The 26,783-nt window shown below is 39.2% G+C and overlaps 1 protein-coding gene across 1 annotated transcript in view; it reads left to right on the plus strand.

Annotated features, from left to right (window-relative positions):
* Window positions 1-24,261, plus strand: part of dclk1a (doublecortin-like kinase 1a) — a 70,843-nt gene extending 46,582 nt beyond the window's left edge. The window contains exons 6-17 of the mRNA XM_041801347.1: window positions 3,148-3,242; window positions 13,132-13,213; window positions 13,922-14,094; window positions 16,070-16,189; window positions 18,489-18,635; window positions 20,953-21,086; window positions 21,256-21,333; window positions 21,484-21,580; window positions 21,685-21,765; window positions 21,849-21,962; window positions 22,150-22,223; window positions 24,058-24,261. Coding sequence (XP_041657281.1) covers window positions 3,148-3,242; window positions 13,132-13,213; window positions 13,922-14,094; window positions 16,070-16,189; window positions 18,489-18,635; window positions 20,953-21,086; window positions 21,256-21,333; window positions 21,484-21,580; window positions 21,685-21,765; window positions 21,849-21,962; window positions 22,150-22,223; window positions 24,058-24,115 — 1,253 coding nt within the window. The 3' untranslated portion in view covers window positions 24,116-24,261. The remainder of the gene's footprint in view (window positions 1-3,147; window positions 3,243-13,131; window positions 13,214-13,921; window positions 14,095-16,069; window positions 16,190-18,488; window positions 18,636-20,952; window positions 21,087-21,255; window positions 21,334-21,483; window positions 21,581-21,684; window positions 21,766-21,848; window positions 21,963-22,149; window positions 22,224-24,057) is intronic.
* Window positions 24,262-26,783: the final 2,522 nt, after the last annotated feature.

A 26,783-nucleotide genomic window follows, 5' to 3' on the forward strand; every position in this document is an offset into this window, starting at 1 on the left:
CCTTTTCATCATGAGCAGTTGTTACTTTTTAGTGCTTTTAAATTTGACTCATTTTCTCTGCTTCTTTTATTTCTTTTAATGCTGTTTTCAGTAAAGCACTTTGGATCAACCGTGTTGTGTGTAAAGTGCTATATAAATAAAGATGATTTGACTTGATTTGATTTGAATTCCTGAAAATGTTCAAGTAAAGTCACACAATTTTTGAAACAAATTCAACACTATAAAATGCTTAGCAAAATCCTAAAAAAAATCAAATGCTTTCCCCAAAATTCAATGAAAAAGATAGGATCATCCAAATATTTAAAAAATCCCCCAAATTTCCATGAAAGTTCTTAAAATTTGAAAGTACATCCCCTGATTCCATGAAAATTCTGAAATAATCCAAGCAAATTTCCCCAAAATTTCCAATGACTATCTCTAAAATAAACAAACAAAGATGATCCAAAACATATCCCCCACATATCTGTTTAAAATACTAGAAAATTCCCAATCAAATTCCCTCCAAGATTACATATAAATTCCAAATTTTCACGAAAATGTATGAAAATTTCCAAATTTCTCTACACATCCAAACAAATTCCCCAAAATACCCATTAAAATATTTGAAAATTCTCAAATTCCCCCCAAAATTGCAAACAAGTCCCAAATTTCCTTAAAAAGCCCGAAAAAATTCCAAACAATTGTCCCCAAATGTCCAAAAAAATTCCAATGAAAATACCGAAATAATTCATGGCAAATTTCCCAGCACTTGTGTTTTCATATCATTTTTGTTAATCTCATTAGTTGAAATTTTAAGGAATTTGTGTGGATTTTGGCAAGGAAATTTCAAGGAAATCCCTGTCCAAAGACAAGGCTGAGCTTTTTAACTTATCAGGTCCTACTGATCCTGAATATAGTAAGTGGGAGAAACTAAAAATGCATCCCAAATAAAGGCTCTGGTTTTAGGAGGTTAAATATAGTTTGAGTTTTCATGTACAAATGGAGGACTAAGTTGAACTATATTAACTGAACACCTCCTGCTATAGGTGCAGCAACTATTTCTGTTCAACATCGCTGCATCTGCTGCTTGAGGATGTTTGCAAAATGAACAATAGAGCCTTCAGAATCCATGTTTGACAGCCCTAATATTAACATTAAAGGGAGGCTGCTTGATGCATCCTCTCTCCCGTTCTCACTCTCTCGCTCTCTCTCTCTCTCTCTCTCTCCCTCCCTCTCTCTCGTGCACGTCAGAGTTTGCGCAAGCAGCTCTCCGCCCTCCTCGGTGTAGTACAGATCTGCTCGCGCTCTCCATTCAGCACAGTTTACTATCAGAGCCGGGCGGAGCGCGTGCACAGCTGCTGTTCGTTTTTGTCTCTTGACGCCGCTGTGGATTATCACTGTGTTTTTCATCATGCTGGAAGAGGAAGGTAGGAAGTTGGACATAATTTGACACGACTATTATGTTGTCAGCGAGTGTCATTGTCGGTAATGGTGTAAACTTGATGTATACTCGGACTATACTGAGATAGTGACCGGCTGCTTTCGGTTGGGTGGCAACAGATATGAGTTTAAATTTGAGTGAATATTATGTGTTGTTTTTTTTATTAGCACGGAGGCAGTAAAAGGCGTCTTTTAAATGTTGATGCTTATGGTTGTGTAACCGGGAGGAGTGTCTGTCTTTGTGCGTACCGTTGATGCTGAAATCATCAATGAATCTGTCCAGGAAACTAAAAACAATGGCACCTTTCTTTAAATCAAAATGTGTCTTGTAAGTATTTGTGGATTGTATCAGCGCTCCTTGCTATTTCCGTCTTCTGTTGGCTCTATATTCTTTTGTCTTGAATAATTTAGAAAGTTCTTTGATCTCAGCAGGGAAACAAACATTATACAATGAAGGTTGGACCACTTTCCCCCTCAGGTTCCACTTCACTGATGCGATAAGAGCAGTAGTGTCTAAAATGCTATTATGTAAGGTGGAGCCTGGTGGGAAATGTTTACATGCTGCAATACCTAGACAAAAGAGCAACAGAAATGCAGGATTTGAACTCAAAATGCCAGGAGAGCAGAAAATTATCAGATAGTGTTTTTTTTTTTTTTTTACAGTTTTAAGTATATTTTTAGAGACCGATTTTTAGATAAAAAAAGGAAACGTTTGTCTTGGGGTTGAAAAATGCAGCTCAGTGCAGCTTATGCCACTAAAACAAACAGGAAACACAAATCTGGCAACTGTTTGCCAATCAAATGCCCTTCAATTACCTTTAAGTCAAAATAATCTTAAAAATTTAATTAAAATGACTCTTTTAGGCATATTTGAGCAACTTTAGATACCTGTCACCCTCCTATAAAAGTTAACCCCCCCCCCCATCCTTCAAACCATCATAATCCTCCATTTCTACACTGCCTTTGTCCACAAATTAGCCATGTTTTGGCTCCCCCAATTACTGCACATTCAAAGACCTGTCAGTTATTTCAAGCCTGAGTTGGCTTGAGGTGTCTTACTGCCTGGAGACCATAACCCTTGTTAATGGTGAGATGGCAAGCACGCTTGTGTTTTGTCCTCCAGGTTAATGATGCTGTTAGGCTTTTTTTCAAACACAGCTTTCACCTGTCCACGCCCTGGATTTCATTGCAGCGTTCATTAATATCATGTTGTTGTCTAATGAGGTGATGCTGCTGGGTTTTTCTGTGCTGCAGCTGCAAAAGTAGACCAAGATGAGGTCACAAGTGCACGGAACAGAACAGAAGATCTGGTTGAAAATGAGGACAGCCTGGTGGTGTACGTTGACTCTCAGCCATGCTCTTGAAGCCTGGAACATGCTGTCATTATTCCCTGCACATTTGATTAAAAGCTCAATATGGCTGGCTTGTTTCATGCAGATTTAGAGCAACAGAATTTGTAATTTGGATGAAGAAAGAAAAAAAGAGCAGTGTGGACTGAACTGAAGAGCTCTCTTCCTCCCCCTCTTATCCTCCTCCTCTGCCTCATTCATGTGAATGGATGGATGCTGAGGGCGGAAGTGTGGGCCGGCTGCGAGACGCTCAGAAATCTAACAGTTCCAGAAAACATGCATTCACATTTATAGGATGATCCATTTCAATATTTTTATCTCTGTCTCGCCTCGCCTGTCTCATCCAACCTGCTCCATTTTCTCTCTTCTGTTTTCTCAGTGAACGGGACGCCGGCCAGCCAGCTCTCCACTCCTCATTCGGGAAAATCTCCCAGCCCCTCCCCAACCAGCCCGGGCAGCCTCAGCAAACGCCGGGTAAGACGTGAAAACACAGAAAAACACAAAGAGCAGCCACCCTGACACTTAGTGACACCAAATCTATAACACATCTTTCTATGTTCTCAGGAAAAGGACAAAGCCGCCATCGAGCATAGGCCGACTACATCTTAGAGTCGCTAAAACATGAAGAAACGACATCCAAACACCTTTAGGGTCTCAGAAAGGGGGGCAGGGATAAGATCTTTGAAGCTCTGGGATTCCATGAATGGCAGGCTCATGTTAGGATCCATAAATGTTACATTTTTAATCCAGTGTCAATAGATTTCAAGGGAAATTCCTTGTTTTTATGCTGTTTGTGTCTGGTTTTCACATGGAGAGCAAACTAAACAATACTAATACAGACATTTAGACATCTTTCCATCAGTAATTTGTGCAACATCCAATCAAAAGATGAGACTAAGTCTGTTTCTATTCAGCAAAAGTTGCTTAGCATCCTCTTTTAGCCACCCAGCAGTGCTTAGCATTGCATTTTAATGTGAAAAAGACCCAACCAACAATCAAAGAGTATTTTTTTTATCATGTTGTGTCATTTTGTACATGTCCTTTTATGGAAAGACTTTAGAGCAACATTTTATACTAGTAAAGCAGATAATTTCTGTGGTTGTGTCCTTTCACTATAACATCTGTTATTTTCTAGGGTCATAAAAACATCCTAAGAATCAGGATGTTTTCTCGAACTTTAAAAAAGAGGATACGAGATGCAAATGCACTATTTTCGCTGTATAACTGGTGATACTCTAGAGAGAATATGTCTGTACAGAGAGAGAGGAGCATGCAACTCAAACGGAAACTCTACACAAGAGAGTTCAGAAGCAGGCTGGTGCATGTGCGTCCGTGTGCTCAAGATCAAAGTATTTGTTAATCCACTCCTCGACAGGCATGATGTTGAGCTTTTAATATCAGCCCCAATCCTAATCAGAAGCTGGTTTCTCGCTGCAGCTCTTTTTAATTTGCAGGAGCTCTAAGCCTGCTGCTGACTCTCCTTTCCTAGTCAAAAACAACCTCGGTTCACCAAATCCTTCAACACACAAACAGGCAGAGTAAATGTGGATCTGTCATGTTTGGATCAAACCGTCTGCATGCATGATTCTTGTGTTAATGCTTACTTATTTTATGATTATTTAGTTCTTTCAGTGCAGGTTCAACATTTTTTTGTGTCCTGAGCCAACATATTGTAATCAGGCACAAAGAAAGTGGTTTGTGGATCATTATTGAACATAATCGAGTGTGTATGGCTGCATATATGAGTGATTTTATACACTAAAATTAGAATAGCATAAAGAATTCATCTCTTGGGCTCAGAGGCTACAATCTCGTGCTACATTTGACATGCCAGGCAGGATAAATGGATGGTGGTGAGGCGGGCCCTTAGGCTCCTGATTCCATCAGCAGTGAAGTTTTTATTGATGCGATATGAAGGTCAGAGAGGGCAACAAAATGAGTCAGATTTGGGTTGTTGCTATTGAGAAGAGAGCAAAGTGCACTGGAGCTTTCATAGCTGTATGTATAAAAGAAGTGGGTCAGCACAGATTTCAGAGATGGCAGAGAAAGAGATTGGTGAAGAGCACCAATTCCTGAAGTGTCTTTCTCTTGTTGTCTGAATGAGAACATGCAGGGTGTTGTTCCTGTAGATAAACACGGTGTCATCATAAGATGAGGGGGAGAGATGCAAAGAGCAAGGCTAACCAGATGTTATCACTTAAATGGTCAAAGACCTCTGCAGGCAACATAGAGAGAAGATGGTCTGAATTGCACATATATGTGGCCATGTTGGTTATGTTTTATGAAGGTTGGCAACACATTCGTACAGTTTAGACCAGTGGTTCCCGACTGGTTAGACATCAGGACCTCTCACCACCTCCTTAGGAGAAACTGCGACCCAGATCTCTAAAAAAAAATCAACTACACAAATGTATTAAATGGAGAATGTTAGATGTTAGAAGATAAATAAGGTTAAATTTTGTGGAAGTGATTGAAATTTACTCACCAGTTCTACCCAATTTCCCTCAAGTTTCCAACTATGGCCTACACTGACATTGTTTAGACAATGTGCAAAAATAATCTGAAGTTCTTGCATTTTTCTTTTGGTGAAATAAAGGGAAATGAGCCTACGTTTCAGTATGATTTAGACACTGTACTGAATTACAGGACAAATTCTGGTGCTTCATTTTGGTTCCAAACACGAATCCTGCCACTCAGAAGGAAAGGCACAAAATAGCTTATGTGAAGAAATCACACCTGTTTACTTATATGTTCTGTTGGCATCTTATTTCTGAATGATACCAAGACAGCTTTGATTCAGCTGCAGACTTTTAAAACACTCCTAAAAGTATCAATGCAGGCACCCTTTAGGCATAATGGGAAAAAAAAACAAAGTGATACTCAACCCTGGTTATAGGTATTCTGTTGTGAGTTGAACTTATCCTCATGTCTAAATCAGCTATGACTATTGTTTGACTTCCACTGGAACTGTATCAAAGTTAAAACATCTGGTAAAGTGACAGAAGATAAACTGCTCCATCTTGATCGCACTCCCTCTCTGTTTGCCTACATCCACTTCACTTATCAATCATTCGCCTCCACAAATGTTGCGCAATTCTCGCTTCAGTGACCTTGCATTTGAACCCTCGTCTTCCACAGCTCTAAAGTTAAGTGTTAATTCCTCAACGACAGACTATTATGGCCTTTTTACTCCCTAATACTTCGTACTAAGCCTGCATGCTTTGGCTGTAAGAGAGAGAGGAAGCCTTTCCAGCCCATTATCTCCCCCTCCTCACTCTGCTGCTTCACACTCCTCAGCTACACAACGGTGTAATTCTCTCCTCCTCTTCTTCCTCTTTCTATCTGCTCAGTAAGCCATTCTCCCTCTGTCCTTTTCCTCTCTGACAGTTTCTAATTTCTCTTTCAGTCCCAACCATCCACTAGCTTCCCCATCCCCCCTCCTCTCTCTCTCTCTCTTTTCCCCATATGAAAGGGTATTAACTTCACAGGGAGTAAATTATATTCCATCATTTCCCTTGTAGATGAGTTCTAAGCTTCTCTGAGAAGTAGGCGCCAAGTTTCTGACACTGTGTTTGCACATTTTCTCTTCCTTTTTAATGCATCCTCTGTGGAAATGTGCACGCATAATCAAAAATAAGGAGGACACGCACACAAATCCTTTTATTGTTATGCTAACAATGGAGGAAAAGTACATTTCTCACCCTCATGCCTAAAATGTATCTCTAAAATTAACCAACTCATGACTCAGAAATTACTCAGTGACTGGAATTTTAAATACAGATCATCTTTGGCTCCTAGATGAACAAAATACTTCTACCTTCAGCCACTAAAGCTACAATAAATCCATTTTCTCAGCAGACACAGCGCCTTAGTGCCCTACAACGACGAGCGCTGCATTTAAATAGTTCACCTCGCTGGACCCTCCATTTAAACACTAAGGGGCACTTTGCTGCCTGATGTAGGTTGCTCTCACAGCTCAGACCATCACAACCTATTTCTCCAGGCTGAATATACAGACATGGCATTGCTCTGTGGCCTTTTTCCTTCATTTTTCACACTTACATGGCTGCATGCGCACATGGACGTGTCTTCATGGGAAATGCACACGGATCACTTAGACTGTCAAGTAACTTTAAAAAAGCACTCTTAGATGTGAAATCGTCCATTGAAAACAACCAGCCTGCCTGATGCAGGCATGCACATGTGGGCTTCATACATTCAGTGCATGCTAGTGTGACCCATTTTTATGAATTAAAGGCACAAGCATGAAGGAACAGTCTACATTCATGCAGCCATTCATCATCCTCTTCCCTTTTGTGCTACTTTCAGGGTCGCTTACCTCACTAAGGGTGGCCAGCCTCCCATATTTATATTGATTTCTTATTATAATGTTTTTTAATGAAACCCACGGACACATGCATCAATGCAGCCTGATTTTTGTTTTCCATCAATATCCTCACATAAAACTCATAAGATAAATCTCTCCCCTGCCCGCTTGCTTCATTAGATATGAAACAAAAGCAGGCCGGGGCATGAATCGTTAACAACAATAAACAGAGAGTTTTGAGAAACAGATTGAAGGAGAGACAAACAGAAGGTCCGTGTTGCCGATACAACAGCTGTGACACAGTCAGGTATCAGTTTGTGTGAGTGTACGACAGACACAAAATGCTAATTGCAAACCGTAGTGTGTCACTGTCATCTTCCTCTCACCGCTGACTCATCTGTGTCCAAATCCATTGAATTGCATGCTCCATCTCTCATCATCATTGTCCATATTGTGAGTCGGGTGATTCAGAATTAAATTATGTATGTTTGTGGGTGAAAGAGGCTGAAATGAATGTTTTTACCATGAACTTATTAATTATTGTCTCATCTCATCCATATGAATGTCATTACTAAAGATTGTTTTTTGGCTGTGTTATGTTTCTTATTTCATGTTGTGTTAATGTCATTACATAGTTTGTCTCTTTTTTTTGTTCATGAAAAGACTGGCTGCATCACATGAGAAAACTCTGAAATACTTTTAAACCTTTCTTAAATGGTTAAATTCCACTATTATTCAAAATCAGCCCATATTGATGCATCTTTAAAGCTTAAAAAGTCAGAAACATTTTTGCACAAAGTTCAAGGGCACTATGTTTTGCACTGTTGTTTAAATAAGCACAAGATACGTAAATATGAATTTTATGTGTTCTTTTCTTAAAGGCCCATTAACCTGGTCAATCATCTGCATATTATTTTGTCATGTGAGGCTGCCAGCTCTTCTCGACTCATTGTTTCTGTTTGTATTTCCTTTGCTTAATGTATTAATTTCCATTTGTTGATGTCATCATTAAACTCATTGTCATTTTAATTTCTCTATTGTGCTCTTTATTTCCCCCTTCTCATTTGTGTTGTTTGTTCATCATGTTCATGTACAACCATAACAATATATCCAGTAGATGGAGGATGCTAATGATGCTAATGATTGCCATCATAAACACATTTATCACCCATTTCCCGTTGTTAGACGTACATGTGTATTCGGCAGGGCAGAAGAGTGTTTACAATGTAAACCAAATCCCAGAGAGGTTTCAGTCAAGTTTGTTGGGCAAAACAAGGCTCCCTCCTGTTTTTAGATTTTCAGAGGTTTCCTTGATTCTATGGGATTACTTCCTTAATGTCCCTTTAAAGTGACATGTCAAATTGATGTCTTAGCATGCTAGATATGTTGGAATATGTTTGCTGTAGACATGTGAAAACACTGAGACTTAGGTGTGAATTTTTTAATTATACCGTTAAAAATGTTTTCACCTTTTCCGTGGCTTGGTTTTATTGAGCAGGGGAAATATAACAGCCCATGACATCACCGGTCTTGATGGTGAATTACCCCGCCTCTCTAGGGCTACAAAGATATGAAACCACAGAGCAGTTCAGTATGTACTGCCTTCATTGAAAGTTAACAGCCAGGTACATGCTCTGTTTCTGTTCGTTGTGAGGTAAATTTACCAAATCTATCAGCTACAGTGGCCTACAGGCCATTAAAAGTATCATGACAGAGATTTGTGCCAGAAAACAGTAAATTTAATTGCCAACTTCTGTCTCCTTGCCTCTGATCTGAAGCATTTTTTTATTTTAGAGGATTGTGTTTCTCATGAGTGGGCGTGGCTTCAGCTCATTCAACTGACACACCCACACCATACTAGAGCAGATGCTACTGCCTCATGTTTCATGATTTTGAGAGATATGGTGTGGTGGTTCATAACTCAGCAAACCTAAAATAAAGATTTTTTTCACTTTAAAGGCACCTTTAAAGGATTATGATTAGAAAACTTTTGAGTGTCGATCTGGTAGAGCTAAAAACCCCACAGCGGCTTGATCGTTTCAGATGAGAGTCAAGTAGATTAAGTTTCCTGTCTGTCTAGACACCATGAAATATTATCTCAAGTGTCCTTTGTGAGAAGCAGAGGAGGAACTTGGGACTAAACAAAGTACCCTGTTTCCATCCAGTCTTATTAAGCGTCTCCACTTGAAGCAAACACCAATAAATCCTGCTTTTGCTTGATACCGTGTGGCGGCAAAAATGACAAGAAAATGCTTCCTGAGGAGAGCTGCGGCTCAGCCTGAGGGATTGGAGGGTAAGAAGGCTTTAGGATGTGTGTCATAATCAGATTCAGAAAGCTGTCGTTGACCTTTTTGTTTGGAGCATTTTTAATGATGAAAGACTTCCGATTGAAGCATGGAATAAATCATGTCTACCTCTACGCTGATGATGCTCCGCTGTGAGGTAAATCATGGACATCCTGTTTAGTTGACATTTATGCACTGATCAGTATTCCATCGCTGAGTGCTGGCCTTGCCGGTTTTGAAGAGCAGCGTCTGCAGACGTGATGTAAAAGGTTTTTTCAGTGTGTTTTTTAAGTGCTGTGAGTCATGTCTGGAGAAGAAGTGTAAAGATGTAGGAATAATGAATGTTGTATTGTCTAATGATCATTACCTAGTTGTCCTACAATCTGTACATCTTTTGTCTTCTGTCCTTTCCTCCCTCACTCTCTTTGTCACTCTGTCGTAGTTTTTCACACAGAAACAAGAGGCGCAATATTAGGTTGAAGGAAGTGGCCATATATAGGCGCCTGTCTCTACACTGGAAGTCTCATAAGCTGCCTCACTCTCTCCTCTCTGTGAGCAGTTTCCATAGCAACAGTATTTTGTTTCCCTCGGTGGCAGGAAGAGAGAAGAGATAGGAGTTTGAAATGAGAAGGCGAGAGTAGAGGACAGAGCTGGACCGGAGATAAGGGCACAACCGAGGTTAATAAACGAGTCTGCATGAGACACCGCAAGAGTGAAAGCAGAGAGGAAGTTTTTATGAGATAAGAACGGGAGGGTCATCAGCTTTTAGACTCATTAAGTGGGGGGATACTTGTTCTTGGACTAGTGCCCAATGAAAACAGTGTTACATAAACCAAATTCAGGCTGACTCAGAGCTACATTCACCTGGTCACAGCAGGAGAGATGAGGAAAAGAGCTGACAGCTACTTTGGCAGAGATGTAGGGCAGCACAGCTCTGTAAATAGTTTTTAGTCATCTGAGTAATTACGATGGGTTGAATTTTCCTCTCTCTGCCATGACAGCTAGCTCTTCAGGCTATATTACAGCCTGACTGACCACCAAAGAAATAAGAAGTTCAAATGAGATGCTTTACTATAGTTCTATACTTTTATTTTGCTTGTCGGCTCCCTTCTTGTACTCACTTTCTTTTTCATAATAGGGCAGAGTTCTGTACCAGTTTGAGATTTATGCTGAATTGGAGAATTTATAGTAAAGCCTTTAAAAATCATAAATTAGACACAGTATCAAAAGAATTAAACTTTTACCAGGCCATAATAATGTTCTCACCCCAGTGGCCATAATATGTTAATATCAATAAGTACCACTTCAATATGTCCCAGTCCTTTGGCTGAAGCAACATATATTGGGTCTCCTTTAGCACTCATATTGATTCCTTCCTCTTGTTTTTCTCTGGTTTTCTTCTACACATTAGTCCTTATGGGTTAAAGCATCGCACAGGAACTTTGGAGCGTGCTCAGACTGTCTTGGCCAGTTTTAGGCCAACTGAGATTTATGTTTGCTAGAATAAATCAACCCCTTGCTGTATTATCTAGGTGTGTTAGCAGGACTTTTCAACTTGGTCTGTGATGCAAAAGCTTGTGCAAATAGCCAGGTTAAAAAAAAAAAAAAAAAAAAAAAGATTAAACTTCAACTTAGCGTTAGGGTAACAGTTAAAGTAAGGCTACCAAAAGGTAAAAGTCAAAAACCTGACCTTCAGAACCTAATTACAAAATGTTTGATATAGCCAAATAAACAGTCCAGGAAAAAAGCTTGTCACCCAATCTAGCTAAATCTAAAGCAAATTAGCTACATAGAACAGCTGTTTCTTTTACATGTTTCTTAACATTTTTTAGGTATTGTAGCTACCCAACTAACATAGCTAAAGCTAAAACAACCAAAGCTACATTAGTTATGCAAACAGTGGTTCGCGCTTGCTAAGTAAGCTTTAGCTAAAGCTAACGTAGCTATATTGGCTTAGGTAGTTATTTTCACCATGTAGCTAAGCTATGTTAGCTTTAGCTAAAGCTAGCTTAGCTAATGCAAGCCATCGTTTGCACACTATCTCTAAAACAGGTCTATACATCATTCAATACTTGTTTATTTATGAAATGTTGTTTGGTCTGTAACACCTATATTTGGATATTACACTTTACTAGCAGTTCAGCTGAATCTTATGTCCCTGTGACACAACCAAACAACGCCAAAGTGAAAGGTACAAACTTCATCGTTTCAGTAGGATTTTGTACTTGACTCTCCAAATGTAAGGCAAAACTTCAGCATAACTGGTGTACCAGACCACTGGTGTTTAAAGCTGCAGATTGAATGATTACTAAAAAAATGGGCCATCTGACTTGAAATTTTGTCCATGTTTATTATGAGGACAACATTGTATCAATATACTTGTATGAAAATATCAAACAGTAAAAGACCCCTTCTTTAAATTCTTTGGTGCCACATTCAGCCTTGTAGCACACCCCATGCAGTTACAAAGCTTGCATGATTGTTATCACAACAGTGGCAGACTTTCATTAATAGAGCAACAACAGCTCTAAGCTCTCATCTCTTCTAAGGAGCCTGGAGAGTATGATGTGTGAGTCATATGCGATATGCTATGAATTCATCATGAGCAGGCTGTAAAAAGGAACTACACCTGCCTTGAAATGAGAGATGAAAGAAAAAAAAATGTATCACAGCAAGCTGGATGGCATTAGTCAGAGGGATAGTCACCAACAAACTGCTGATGCGCGTCTCTCTCCGGGTGCTATGCTGCTGGCAAGTTGCAAATAAAGATTGGCTCATGCATCACACATGTTACGTGGACCATTTACTGCTCAAACTGCTCTTATCAATAATTTACATTGACTACAGGGGCTCTGTGTATATTTTAGGGAAATTGTGATGGAGTCCACTTCCATTAAGGACCAAGCTGCAGCTGCACCTGTGGGGTTTATGCAAAGGTTTTTCTTTCTGAGAGGATTCCAGGAAAATGATAAAACATTGATGACTGTGTGACAAATGAAGGGATAAACTGTCCTGTGAAAAATTTTGTCAAAACAAGCTCAGAAAGAGAAAGATTGACAGGAGTGGTGAAAACTCAGAAGTAGGAGAATCTCATTTACAGTCTCGACTAGATCCCCGCTCCCCACCCTCGCTGCTTCTATGACAACCAGACAGGAAACTAAGAGGTGGATGGTGTAATGAGTTTTGCCTTTAGATAGATGCAAACGTCACTTCTCAGCTGCTCTCTTTTACCTTAACGACCTCCTATACTCACTAACTGGATGAAAGGCATTGCTCATACGCCTTCATTAGTGACACCAAAACCTGCGTTTTTATGTTTTATTAAAGGTAGAGTGGAGTGGGTGTAATTACGCTGGCAGTACTTAGGGTTTCTTTGAATGGAAAATGAGCTTATTGGGATGTTATCATGTTCATTGTGGACATACGCACCGACTCTTTGCTGAATAAGTAGGTGGTTTATATTCAGCTCAGTACCTTAAGTAAATCTGCCAGGCTCTCATTGAGCTCAGTGTACACATAACAGAGCAGGGTGATACAGCAGACAGACATGCAAATACACAGACAGACTTAGGGATGTTCTGAGGATAAGAAAAGTTGCAAAATGTTCTTTTGTCTATCGTAGGATGTGCGTATTTGTTTTAGAAAGGATTGTCACAGAAGGAGCTTTGTCTTTATTGAATGTGAAGTTGATTGCAAACTAGTTTTCCAGGTTCGAATCAACGTGTCGCCTTTTTTTTATATCTCCATTCAGGGATCCCAGGGTTCTTCCACCTCTCTGTCTTCCACTAAAGGCTCCAGCACTGTGGAAGATGGGGATGGAGTTGTCAGTGAAGGTGAGAAGACACATATGTCACAGGAACAACCCGTCTGTCTGTCAGTGTGTACAGGCAGTGTACTTGTGAATGACATGCATGTCTGAGTCATGCTCTTGACCTTTTCTATGCATCACTCTGCCTCCTATCTGCATGTTCCTACTGATTTGAATGCTCTGTCCTGATCTTTTTTTGTATCATACAACATATTTTTTACATGCATCCTAAATTAAATCTCTGCAAGACGCTTGCCAAATTTTCAATACTTTGATATTTTTCTGTTGTACAGGTTTTAACCTGATACAATCTGCTTTGTTTTACTAATTTATAGTATAAGAAAAGAACAGTTGCCCAAAAAACACACCTGTTTCATAAGGAAGGTGTGTTGTAGAGGAATGAATCCATCAAATATTGCAGACATACTCCTTCACACTTTTTGAAAAGCACAGACACTTTGGCACTGCTTAATATCTAAATGTTGACATTGGTATTTGTGTTTTCAACAATGCAAAAATTCACCTGCAATCTATTTTGATTGAAAAGTTTCTTATACCGAATGCCTATAAAATGAGGAAACAGGAGCCAATTAGTTATATAAGACCTCTACAATTGTTTCAGCTTTGACCATCTTATAATGTATAAGTTTATTATTTAATAACTACCTGTGTCTATTCAGTGAATCCTCATGAGTCCCTCTGCTGCTATAAACCCAATCCTTTCTCCCTTCAGCTGAGGTTGTAGTCGATGAGGTTCCAGCTGTGCCATCCTATATATCAGACCGCTACAAAGTCGGGCGAATGTTAGGTGATGGGAACTTCGCAGTGGTTCGAGAATGTGTGGAGCACTCCACAGGACGAGAGTACGCCCTGAAGATCATCAACAAGGGGAAATGTAGAGGCAAGGTAAGCTCGGAGGTGTGATTCTACATGAAAAGATGACTGGAGCCTTCCCAACTCATACCTGTCTTAAAGCTTGAATTTTGAATTAATTAATTTTATGTGATCAGGATGGTGCAGTTTAACATAATTTCAATACTCTTCAGGCTACTTGGTGCTTTTATGTGCATTGAAATATGTTAAATATAATATAAACTACATAAAACTATAACACTACTTTAAACTCAGAATGTCAGACTACCTTTTAAATGTCAGAAAGGAAAAAAGTTTGATCAGATGATAAATGTTTTAAAAAATGACAATATTTTTCCTCGCCCAAAACAACAGTTTTACATCAAACCATAAATGGTTACTTGTTGATATTCAAATAATTCACAGCAGGCTGTCAAGCCAACTTGACAACTCTTAGTCATTGTCTTGAGTGTATCAAACCATGTTCATCAAACCATGTCTTTATAGTCCTTACTTTATGCTCTTGGGCACAGTCATGTTGGTATAGAAAAGGATCTTACTCAAACTGTTGCCACATAGTTGGAAGCATGGCATTGTCCAAAATGTCTTGGTATGCTGAAGCATTAAGATTGGCCTTCACTGGAGATAAGGGGCCTAGCCCAAACTCTGAAAGACAGCCCCAAACCATTATCCCTCTTTCACCAGGCAGGTAACGTTTTCCTGGCGTTCGTCAAACTGAGACTCACCAATCTGACTGCCAAACAGAGAAGTGTGATTGGCCACTCCACAGAGCACATTTCCACTGCTCAGTCCAGTGTTGGAGCGCTTTACACCACTCCAACGCTTGGCATTGGACTTGGTGATGTGAGGCTTGCCTGCAGCTGATCAGCCAAGGAAATTCATGCCATGAAGTTCTGCCTCACAGTTCTTTACTTGCATTAATGCCAGTGGAAGTTTAGAACTCTTCAGTTATGGAATCAGCAAATTGTTGGTGACATTTACACACCACGCACCTCAGCTGTCATTGGCCCGGCTCTGTGATTTTAAGTGGTCTTTTGCTTCGTGGATGAGATGCTGTTGTTCCTAAACGCTTCCACTTTCTATTAATATCACTTACAGTTGACTGTGGAATATCCAGCAGGAATGAAATTTCATGAACCATCTTATTGCAAATTTGGCACATGAAGTCACTGAGCTCTTCAGAACAACCCATTTTGCAAAACAAATGTTTGCAAATAGAGACGGCATCACTAGGTGCTTGATTTTATACACCTGTGGCAATGGATCTGATTGAAACACATGAATTCAGTAATCAACAGGTGTCACCAAATACTTTTGTCCATACAGTGTATGAAAAAGGTAGTTCATGTAGTAAGGCATTATAAAGAAAGATGCCCCATCCCTTTGATTAACAGACAAAATGCTACTTGAATAAATTTCCTTCTTGCAGCAAAAGAAAAACAGTTGTTTAGATAGACGAGACTGAATTTCACCCTCATTTTTTTGTTTAACAGTTATTATGGATTAAAAGATAGCAATAAAAAGAAACAGATTCAATACCACCCGTTTCATAAACTAGAAATGCTAAGGTTATGAAAAATCCTAGTCGGGTTTCTCAATTTATGCAGACCAAGTTCTCCAAGTTGGAAGCTGTCACTCAAGAAAGTTGTGTTATTGCATATGGAAAACTATGCAGTCCTCCAACAGTGCCTTGCAACAGCACACACATTACCAATGCAGAATTAGTTTTATTAGAGATACTTGAGATGTGGGGATACTAAAATAACTTTTGGGTTATTTTACCTTAAGTGTCCCTTTATTTGTGTCCCTTAATGATTTAACACAGTCTAAAAATCTTGTTTAAGGCACTGCTTTCTCATCTTTACAGTATTCAGTGCAATGGCATCACTGTTGGGATGGTGCAACACTAAGTACTGACTAAACCTATCACATTGCATAACATTGCTCAAAAGCCTAATGTTAAATTGTTGTTGATTTATTTATTGAAATGTATTTTTTGTTATTCCAGGAGCACATGATCCAGAACGAGGTAGCCATTCTTCGCAGAGTCAAACATCCAAATATCGTCCTGCTCATCGAGGAGGTGGACACTTACAATGAGCTCTATCTGGTGATGGAGCTAGTCAAGGTATGTGGACACATTTAACCATGATGACATTTTATGCTTCATGTGCTCTGGTTATGGACATTCTAGGATACTAAAGCAAGCTAGGGTAATGACTAGATGATGTTTTCCAAAAACTGTTGGAGGTCATTATCTCTAATCTGGGTGGAGGAGGAAGGCCGAAATATCCACAGAGACAGAACAGCGTCGCTCCACCGGTGAAGCAAATAATGAATCCCAACCAGTCACACAGAGTGGGACAGAGAGAATTGGTCTGTGGCCGTGAGCACTCGTGTGTTCACATTCTTTATTCTCTCTGGCTCTCAGAGTCAAGAAATGTTTGTGCATAATTCAGGAGCCAGGAATGTGATCCATCTGTTCGTGTTGTGCTGTGGAGTACTACAGAATATAGATGAGAGGCAATCTGTGGAAGAAATGTGCAAGTGTGTCCAAAGGAGGAGGATCGAGTGGAGGCTGTGGATGAATGAGGTGGAAAGAGCCGCTGTTAGAGTGACAGGGATTGAGAGCTGGAGAGGACCAGATGGAGGTTTTAAATAAAGAGGGGGGGACGGACAACACAGGGAAAGAGTCATCACGCTAAAAATACAGTATACAGAGTTATGTATGGATATACAATGTTTAAAACATGAATGTACTCTCAGTGACGTTAGACATATTTCTATAAGAGCATATAGAAAATACTGACTCCATTAAACTTCTGGCTTGTTGAAAAAAGGTGGAGCTAAGGCGGGCTGAAAGAATATCTTTGTAGCTAAAATATTTTAAATGAAGAAAACAACACATGCCAGTGACTCTAACATGCAGTATTAGAAGCTCAAATGCTGTCACAAAGCCGATAACAATAGCTTTTCTGAAAAACTTGTGTAATTTCACCTCTTTCCATTCCACTAATAAATTTAAAGATAACAGATAACAAAAATACAGAGGGACATCAAGCCATAACAAGATGAAAACAACATGATTACCCTTTAGCCACCGCTGGATGACAGCTAAAGGTAGTAATTTCATATACATATTTATTTCTTGAGCTAAAAAATACTGTCACATTTCTCTCTCTCTCTTTTGTACCTGGTGTGCAAGTTTCTGACATTATAATGCCATTTTAGCTAGGTCAAACCACTCAAACAGAGCGTTTGGGAAAGGGCAGAGACTTTGAAAAAAAAAATCGGAGGGTGATTGGATGAACGTTCTGTCCGTCACATCTTTACGGGCCAATCAGAGCAACAAAACATGGGACGTAGCCGCCAGCGAGCTGTGCCCCTACTGAAGGAGTAAACTCCATTAACTCCATTAGCTGCATAACGCGAATCATGGTGACTGTAGACATGTCAGCACATGACTTCAAACCCGATTCTCAGAAACGCTGCTACAAGATAAAATGTAGTTGTAACTGCTTTGTACATGAAAAGCTCAAATGAAAAATGTTGCCAATATGTTTTTAGAAACTTAAGCAACATTTTTATACATAAACCAAAGAGGAAAATACCTATTATATAAATAAAATAATAAAAGCCAGCATTGGTTTTAATGTTCAGCTGTCAGATACTTCCTGTCCATATTATAAGTGTGGTCACAACACAACAGTTTAATGCAGCTATGCTGTCAGGGTAGCAATCAAACAATCTAGATTAGGCTGTTAGATTTAAAATATTTTCTTTACCATGTGTTGCAAAAATTGTGTAAAAAGTAAATAATTTGTATTATTTGAGTGATTAAACAAAAATGAATATGGGTAAACTTCCACGCTACAGCAAAATATAAGTAACAATTCCCAGATACTGCAATCAAGTGTAATCTCTGTAGTGTCTGTACTGTTTTTGAGATAGGGAAGTAAAAAAATAACAGATTAGGTGTGGAACAGAAAGCACTCATATCTTAATAACTGTTGCTTTGCTGGTCTCACAGTTTCTGCTTTAAAAATATTCAGTTCTATTTTAAGCCTTGTTCTACTTTGTCCACTCAGTGAAAGAGACACTGAGAGGATGAGAGAGAGAGAGAGCATAAAATGTGAGAAACTTTGTCAAAGAGAAAAGGGAGCTAGAGAGAGTGAATTAAGGGGAAAATAAAATGAAAGAGAAATATTAAAGACTTGAGGAGGGAAGTTTAACTAAGGTGGTGAATGAGGACACGGTTTAGCCCTCCAGCTGCTGAGCAACAGAAAACCCTCACCACTAAATCAACTTTGTAGACAAAACCTCTTTTCAGCAGAAAAGAAGTGAAACTTCAGAAGCCTGTCAGGAACTATTTTACATTGTTCCTTATTCTGACAACACACCCATCTGTCTTGATTTTCCTTTAACAGGGTGGAGATCTATTCGACGCCATCACCTCTGCCAACAGATACACAGAGAGAGACGCCAGCGGCATGCTCTATAACCTAGCCAACGCCATCAAATACCTCCACAGCCTCAACATTGTGCACAGAGACATCAAACCAGAAAACCTGCTGGTGAGTTCCTGCGCTGTCTTTACTGTCTACATAGTCATATAACTTGCCGCAGTATAGCCCCCCCCCCACACTTCGTTCTCATTTCTGAATGAACTGTGAAGTAATATTGCTCACTCTGGACGCTCACCAAAGAGATGGATGACTCATACTTGCTGCCCTCACACCTCCCGCACACTCCATCTTCAGCCCTTCTTGCTTGTACACCGCCAGACTCCTTATTGCCTTCTCCTTATCACCTTCTCCTTATCTACTGTCCTGTCATCTCCTCCTTTGCCCTTTCTAAAACCCAGAGTCATAGTTTAATGGGGGATGATCAGAGCAGATTTAGTCCAAAGCGAGTGGAGTAGCTAAAGTAGCTTCATTAATCCCTACTAGCTTGAGTTAGCTTCATTCTACCCTGTGCTATTTGTTGTTTCAAATAAATAAGAAGCACTACAGTTAAATGTGCTGATACCAAAGAAAAGACACATTTGTGGGTGCTGGCTCTGACTGTCAGAGCCAAAGAGAAGACTTGTCTTTTTCAAAGTACTTGGAGGTCCTGATTTAAGGATTGCAAAGAACAAAGATATATAAATCAATAAACAAAATAAAATTATATATAAGCCTCAAAATTAGTATGTTCTAGTGTATGCAGTATTTAAATTTTTTGTTAAATGTGAGAAAATAATTCATTCAGATTGTAGGTCAGTGTTAGTTGTACGGAAGCTCTGGACATCCATAAATAAACCTTTGCTCCCTTTTCCTGTGAAGACAAGTTAGAAATAAAAATTCCAGGATCTTGTGAGATAGTCTGGCTGCAGACCATAGATCTAATATGACAGCCCCCCCCCCCAAATTTGCTGGTACAATATATTCCCTGTTTCTTAGACGTATTTTGGAATTTAACTTTATTCATAAACAAAGTCTGCTTGTTAAATTCATGAAATAACCACTTGCAAAAATTACAAAATAAGCAACATTTTATAAATGAAACAAGGAAAAAAGTCAGAGGTCAATTTGGGAGAAAATATTGTTAGGCCCTTTAGTTTTGTTAGCTTTAGCTAAAGCTAACATAGCTACACTAGCTATGTAGTTTATATCACTATGTTAGCCAATGTAGCTAAATTAGCTTTAGCAATGTCAACTTTAGCAAACATAATGTAAAAATATGTAGATAACATAGCTACATAGCTAATGTTAGCTGTGTAGCCTTGTATGTATCTATCCATGAACTTCATAAGCTTTAGCTTCTTTAGCTATGTAGCTCCATATCTACATTGTTTATGCAGCTAATGGAGCTACATAAGCCTTACCCTAACCTAACAGGAAGTTGAATCCGATTTTATTTTGAAACTTTTCGCGTGTATTTCAGATCTGACAGATGTGGCGTGTCACAGTAATGTGAGACGGTATGCAGACATACCCCTCTTGGATCTTGAATTATTTTACATTATCCAAACTTTCTTAGAAAAAAACACTGGTTTTCCCATGCTTGTTAATACATTTTAATTGTTTTGTTGAAATTTTCAGAAAATAACTGGTTATTATGGGTAAACTAAATTCATTATCTTAAGATAATGACTTGAATAAGTTTAAATTTCAAGAAACAAACAGAAATGACTTGCTAGCATGGGGAAACAAAAAGATTAGATGCATGTTCACTTATGGCTTCAGTATAGTCGTGTCTATGGTCAATAATCAGTTGTATTTCTGCTGTTTTCGGTCAACTCACTGGATGTTAAGAGGGGAAAACAGAGCTAGGTAATAAGTCTCTGTGGGTTCATTATAAAAAGCAACCCCAACCACTAATGTAGCCTTCATCTTTGTAAATATGCATAATGACAGCTTTAATTCTATGTCGTTTGCAGTTATTTTATAAAGTGAGATGCCACATTACTTTAGCCCATTTAAATCACAGTCTAATACCACTAATGTGGTTAATTTAAATTACTGGAAAAGCTACTTGATTGAAGCCAACATGGATTTGAGTGTTTTTCAGACTTTGGCTCCCTCCAGTGGTTATCTAATCTATGAAGTCTTTGTACTAGAGTGCATTACATAACTCTACTTTACAAATCTCTACAAAGATTTGACCTCTATAATAAAAGACTGAGACCCCAGCCACGGACTTTAACATTATTCTCCAAAAGAATATGAATAGGTTTAAAGGCTGTTAAAAGTCCTGCAGCAGCTCTGCAGAAGAGCTGGAATTTAAAATTCTTACACACACAAGTAAGCACAGCAGCAGAAAGATGAGTTTTTATGGCTCACAACCAAGCATATTGAAGTTACTCCAAATCCTGCTTTCACACTTTTTTTTGGATTCTATAATTTCTAGGTCTATGAGCATGCAGACGGCAGCAAAAGCCTGAAACTGGGAGACTTTGGTTTGGCGACTGTGGTAGACGGACCTCTCTACACGGTCTGTGGGACCCCGACTTATGTAGCACCTGAAATTATCGCAGAAACAGGGTAAGAACCTCAGCAGCAAAGGCATAGCTATCCTAATACTGCAAAGACTGTTGGTTATAAAGGACAATAACTTTTATTCTTCTTATTAAAACTATGTTCACATGTATGGGAGATATATTTTTCTTCTTATTTTGCCTTGAAGTCATTATATTTCTCTGTTGTTTCGCAGGTATGGCCTTAAGGTTGACATCTGGGCAGCTGGAGTCATCACTTATATCCTACTGTGTGGTTTCCCGCCTTTCAGAGGGTGAGTTAACAGCCAAAGCTTCACTTTCACTGTTCTAAAGTCATTCTGTTCCTCAGTCAGTAACATGCCATGTGTTTGGCAATAATAATAACCTATTTTACTACCATAGCAATGTTTTCTTTATAATAACCCATTCATTTATCCATGCAGGAGCAATGACGATCAAGAAGTGCTTTTTGATCAAATCCTCATGGGACAGCTAGAATTTCCTCTACCATACTGGGACAACGTGTCAGAGACAGCAAAGGTGAGCATATAAATATGTGGATTCTGTCTATTTGTCTGAAGGGAGTCTCTTTTTACAAAGGTTTTCATAACTCACTCATGGGTTTTTAATGTTTGCTGCTGCAGGAACTGATTCGATCCATGCTGGAGGTGGAGGTGGATCAGAGATACTCTGCCCTCCAGGTGTTAGAGCACCCTTGGGTCACTGTAAGTACGATTTCATTGAGCTTACCTTGTCTGCTACATCTGTTCTTCAGGGTGCACTGACTGTCTTCTCCTTTCTTTGACAGGATGAGGGTGTATGTGAGAATGATCACCAGTTGTCTGTAGCAGGAAAGATAAAGAAACACTTCAACACCAGCCCGAAAGTCAACGACACCACTGCAGGAGTGTCGGTCATTTCTGTAAGTCACCAACACTAGAAACTACATTACCCATAATTGCACTGGTCGAACAGAGTGTTGCTGTGAGATTTTTTCAGTTGATTTTTTCTTCTTTTAAGACTGATACAGCTGTCTGAATGACTTGTAATATTTCCTGTTTAATGAACTGGTGTTTAGATTGATTTTACTGATTTCTCTCCATGTTCAGTTGGATGACAGCTTTTCTATGCAGAGATCTGGGTCGTTGGATTTCTACCAGCACCCTGCCATGTACTGGATAAGGTACGCCAGGTTTCCATAGAGACACAACCAGATCAATGGTCAAAAAAGCAAAAATAGTGCCTCCCTTCGTCTCTGCGCCCTGCTGAGCGACTGCTGCTGTGCTGCTTTAACGGCTTCATGTCATCCCTGCTTTGTGGTCTTTGTGCTTGTTTGGCCCTTTGACCCCCTCCTTCCTCCTGGAGATGCATATTTCCCATTGTGTATGCATTGCTGTTGTCTGTAATTTGTTCAACCTTGTCCATGTCTCCTGAACTTCTCTGAATGTTAATAAGGAGGTTCAGCTACCGTAGATATTATCTCTTTGATTGTTTCATCCAAATGTTTATGTTGTTCTTGTGATTCTACCACAATAACTATTTCTGTTATTACAATATAAACATACTTGTGTTACTGGTGTTTTCCCTGTCTATTCACACTGTTTCTTTGTGAATTCAGCCCTCCAAAGAAATAACCCTGTTCTGCATTTTTTAGAGTTGCTTCCAGGTTTTTTTTTTTGATTGATGTCATGCTCCCTGCCTGGCTGCATCTACTAATAGCATGGCTTGTTATTCGCCCACATTCACCCAACTCCTGTTATGTGACTTTGTCAAGCACTGATGAATGGAAGACCTTGAGATTCATAGTTACCAAACTTTCAAAGCTCGTTGATTTTTACATAATTGGATTGAGAGGAATGAATAACAGACTTGAATGGATAAAGGCAGAAGCTAGTATTAATAGAATATATGTGTTAATCTGGGATTAATGACAGATTATTTAACAAATTAAAATGTAACAGATATATGTTTCTCCTCTGAAATTGACAAGGCAAAATAGGGGAGATAAGAACAGGAGTCTTTTGGGACTTAGAGATGTCTTAGTATCGCTCCTCCAGTGAAGAAAATAATGAGGTATACATGCAAAAACAAGCTCACTCACAACTAAAATACAATTCAGTCAGGACCCCTATGTAAAGAAACACACATGATCTGTGTTTCTAATTTTTTCTCTTTATCAGCAGTTCTTTATTTGCTTTTATTGTCATTATTATAAATTTGACAGTGTGGTTGTTCCCCTACCCTTCAATGAGCATCAAACAGGAACAGCACATGTTCCTGCTCTCCCTGTGAGTCCAAGGAAGGCCTGAGGCAGGGAAAAAACGCAATAAACCCAGAGCAGAGCGGGCATTAATGACATCAAAATTACATCGATTAAGTCAAATATGGCATAAAGGATCTTGATACTCTGTGGGCTGCCTGAACTAAAGCTATACCCTGAATTTATGCAACATCACAGTGTTTAATATCCAAAATGAACACTGAATAAATCAACAATGGATAGAGAAAAAATACTAACAACAAACAACAGCAAATAATGTTTCGTTAAAACAACCAGGTTAAGGATAAGGTACAACAGCACAATGAAACAGAAAATGCATCACTGTGCCAATTGTAAAATTGGAGGGATTTATAGGAGGAACCCAACATTTTAACTAAATTTATATGGTATAAAAATGTTTGCATTTAGAATATCCATTTGTTGGAGTTCTTAAAATATTGTAGAAATGACTCATTTCAAGCCTCAGTAGACTTGGACACAGAAAGTCATCATTTAAGCAGCATTTGATCTTTTCAACCTCAGCTTAGTTCAGAATTATATAATTTATCGACACAAAAATGTTAAAGAATAAGAAAACAATAACAAGCAAATGCTTCCTTTGACCCCTCTTGTAAGTGCCTGTGCATTATTTGCTGAACTAAGACTCTCATGGTCCTCTATACCGGTGCTTCCTGATCCCTGTTTCATACAATATAACCTTAAAACAACCATTTTCTCCTGTGTCTTCCTCCCTCAGGCCACCCCTTTTGATAAGGAGGGGCAGGTTCTCAGACGAGGACGCCACCCGGATGTGACTCCCCTGCCTTTGCAGACAATGGCGACGGTGACGACAGAAAGAACATCAACAACAACAACACTCCGGGCGGAGCCTCCTAGCTGTCTCCCCGGCCTGCCCCCTCTCACCCCTGACACCATCTCCGACCCTACCCCGAACCACAGCCTCCCATCTGACTCTGATGACATCTCCATCAGCTCCGCCAGCAACGCCTGCTCCCCCAACTCGCCCTTCTAGAGAGGAGGTAGAAGGGAGAAGGGGGAGGAGAAGGTGGGAAAATCCTCATCCAGCTTCTCCCTCAGTTACAGAGGAGGAGGAGGAGGACGACGACATCAGCTTCCCCACTGGCTCAAAGATAAAATTCTGGATGAATGTGGGAAAAACTTTTGAGGAAAAAATGTTTGAACTTAAGCTCCCCTTTCCAAACTTTCAAGGAGAGATCAACCAAAGGATGGGTGGAGGACAAACGGGGGTAGAGATTTCGTGAGAAAGACTTAAAAAGACGGAGATGACAGAAGGGGGAAAGAGAAAAAGATGAATGACTTTTAATTTATTTCCTTTTAATGTTCTCTCATCTGAGCACATGTTACTGAGCTCAAGGAGCGAGAAAAGGTGACGGCTTTGTTCCCTATTCAGTGATGATCCGAGCTCGACATGGAAACTTCCTTAAGGTGGAGCAGCTCTACAAGGCAATATGAGAATATGGACCAATGTTCATGTTTTATTGAACCTTATTTATTCATTCTTTAGTCTCTACATTTTTTGATATCCCTTTTTCAAGAAGGACTTTTTGTTGACTCGTCCTTAGAGCTTGGTGGAGAAGAAAGAAAATGGAAAATGTGTAGAAGTAGAGCTTAGAAGTTTTTGTAGTAGGCTACCTAGACTTGAGTTTTTCTTACAAATATGTGAAAAAATAGTGCTAACAGAAAAAAAGATAAATGTGAGATCAAACACAGCACTTGTGCTATAATTCTGTGCTCCACACAGTATTGGCGTTGCCTTCCTGTAATGTTGGATTGCAGTATTACAGTTTACATTTTACACAGACTGCTATTAAGACAATAATGGTGCATTCGATTCCTCCTTGTGATTATGTTGACAGCTTCTTCATTCATGACATCTTCATACTAAAAAAAATATAGCAGCATTTGAGTGCTTTTGTAGCAAACTCAACATCCAAAACATTTTTCTCCTTAATGCACACATTTCTACTTTCATCAGATATCCTTGAAATTTAAAGCCTTGTTTACATTTTTCCAACCCTAAAAGCAGATTTCATGCACATTTTCCAGCAGTGAAAGAAGGCATAGTTGTTGCTATGTTTTTGGTGGTAAATGAATCATTTCACAGTGTATCAGGGCTGCCTTTTTTGCACAAAGTACTGCAGTCTCAGTGCAGTTACACAGGTCTAAGAAGAAGAAAGCATTAATGTTGGAGAACCAGCAGCAGCAGGGTGGAAGAAGATTTATTTCAGCTCTGTACAACCTCATTCATGGCTTCATTTGTTCAGATGAAAGCATGACAGACTTACAGTAGCCAATTCTTATTAAAAATAAACAGTTCGTGATGAAGTGTTGTTTATATGTTATGTAAATAACATAACTATTTATTTTGATAGTCCAGAATATTTCTTTACTAGTTATTCTATGAGAACAGTGAAAAAAGTCACACATGTGTCTGTCAAGAAAGGAAGACATGTTTAGAGATCATGAGATTGAGATGAAATGTGTTAAAGAACACTATTCTAACCTGACTGAATGAAACTACAAAGACCAACATCTTTGGGATCTCTGGGAATGATGTCACTTCCTTTAAAAAAAAAAAAAAGAGTCAAGGATTCAAGTAACAGACATAAGATGAAAAAAAAAGACAAGACACCAGAGGAGGGATTTCAGTTCTATTTTTACAAATGATCTCCCTGCAGTCGTCACACTTGTCTGTATCTTTCTGTATTATTCTCATCTTTGCACATTAGCAGTGATGTGCCGCCATATCGACCGGATCAGTATGAATTTGAAGTGCTGTTGAAATCTACTCTCGCTCCGGCACATGTGTACATGGGTTTTACCAAAGTGCTCTCACAGCTGCACCACAGTATTTCAGTCTGTTGCAATATCAATTCCTGTACCTCTGTTCAACAATGGTCTATCAATACTAATAGTAATAATAAAAACATGTTTAAAAAAATAAACGGTCTCTGTGTGTTTTTGATATGTTGTAATGTTTTTTTCAGTCTATGTGCTGGCAACAGCTCGTGCTTGTGTTTACATGTTTTCTGTCCATCAATCCAGGCCAGAAATCTTGTGGACATGAGATTTGAGTAAATCTTTAAAGGGTCTTCTTCAAACTGAATGTCCACTCTGACTCAATAATGATCTGAATACACTTTGTAGGTTATAGGTCGAGGGTCAAGGTCATTAGGCCCTCAAGTTTGTCCCTTTCTTGAAAACATATCTTGAAAACACTGAGGGAGTTTTTCAAACTTTATACTCATGTACACTCCAACTCAAGGACGAATTAACTAGATTTTCTACGCCAAAGGTCAATGCCATAAGCTTCATGTTCATCCCTTGTTTGTGAATGTGTTATCTCAGCAACACTTTGAGTGATTTCTACCGAAACTTCAAACAAAAGTCTTACCTGACTCAAGGATGAACTGATTAGATTTTGGATGTCAAAGGTCATTA

This window comes from Cheilinus undulatus, linkage group 12 (assembly GCF_018320785.1).
Source record: "Cheilinus undulatus linkage group 12, ASM1832078v1, whole genome shotgun sequence".
In the NCBI taxonomy this organism is placed as follows: domain Eukaryota; kingdom Metazoa; phylum Chordata; class Actinopteri; order Labriformes; family Labridae; genus Cheilinus; species Cheilinus undulatus.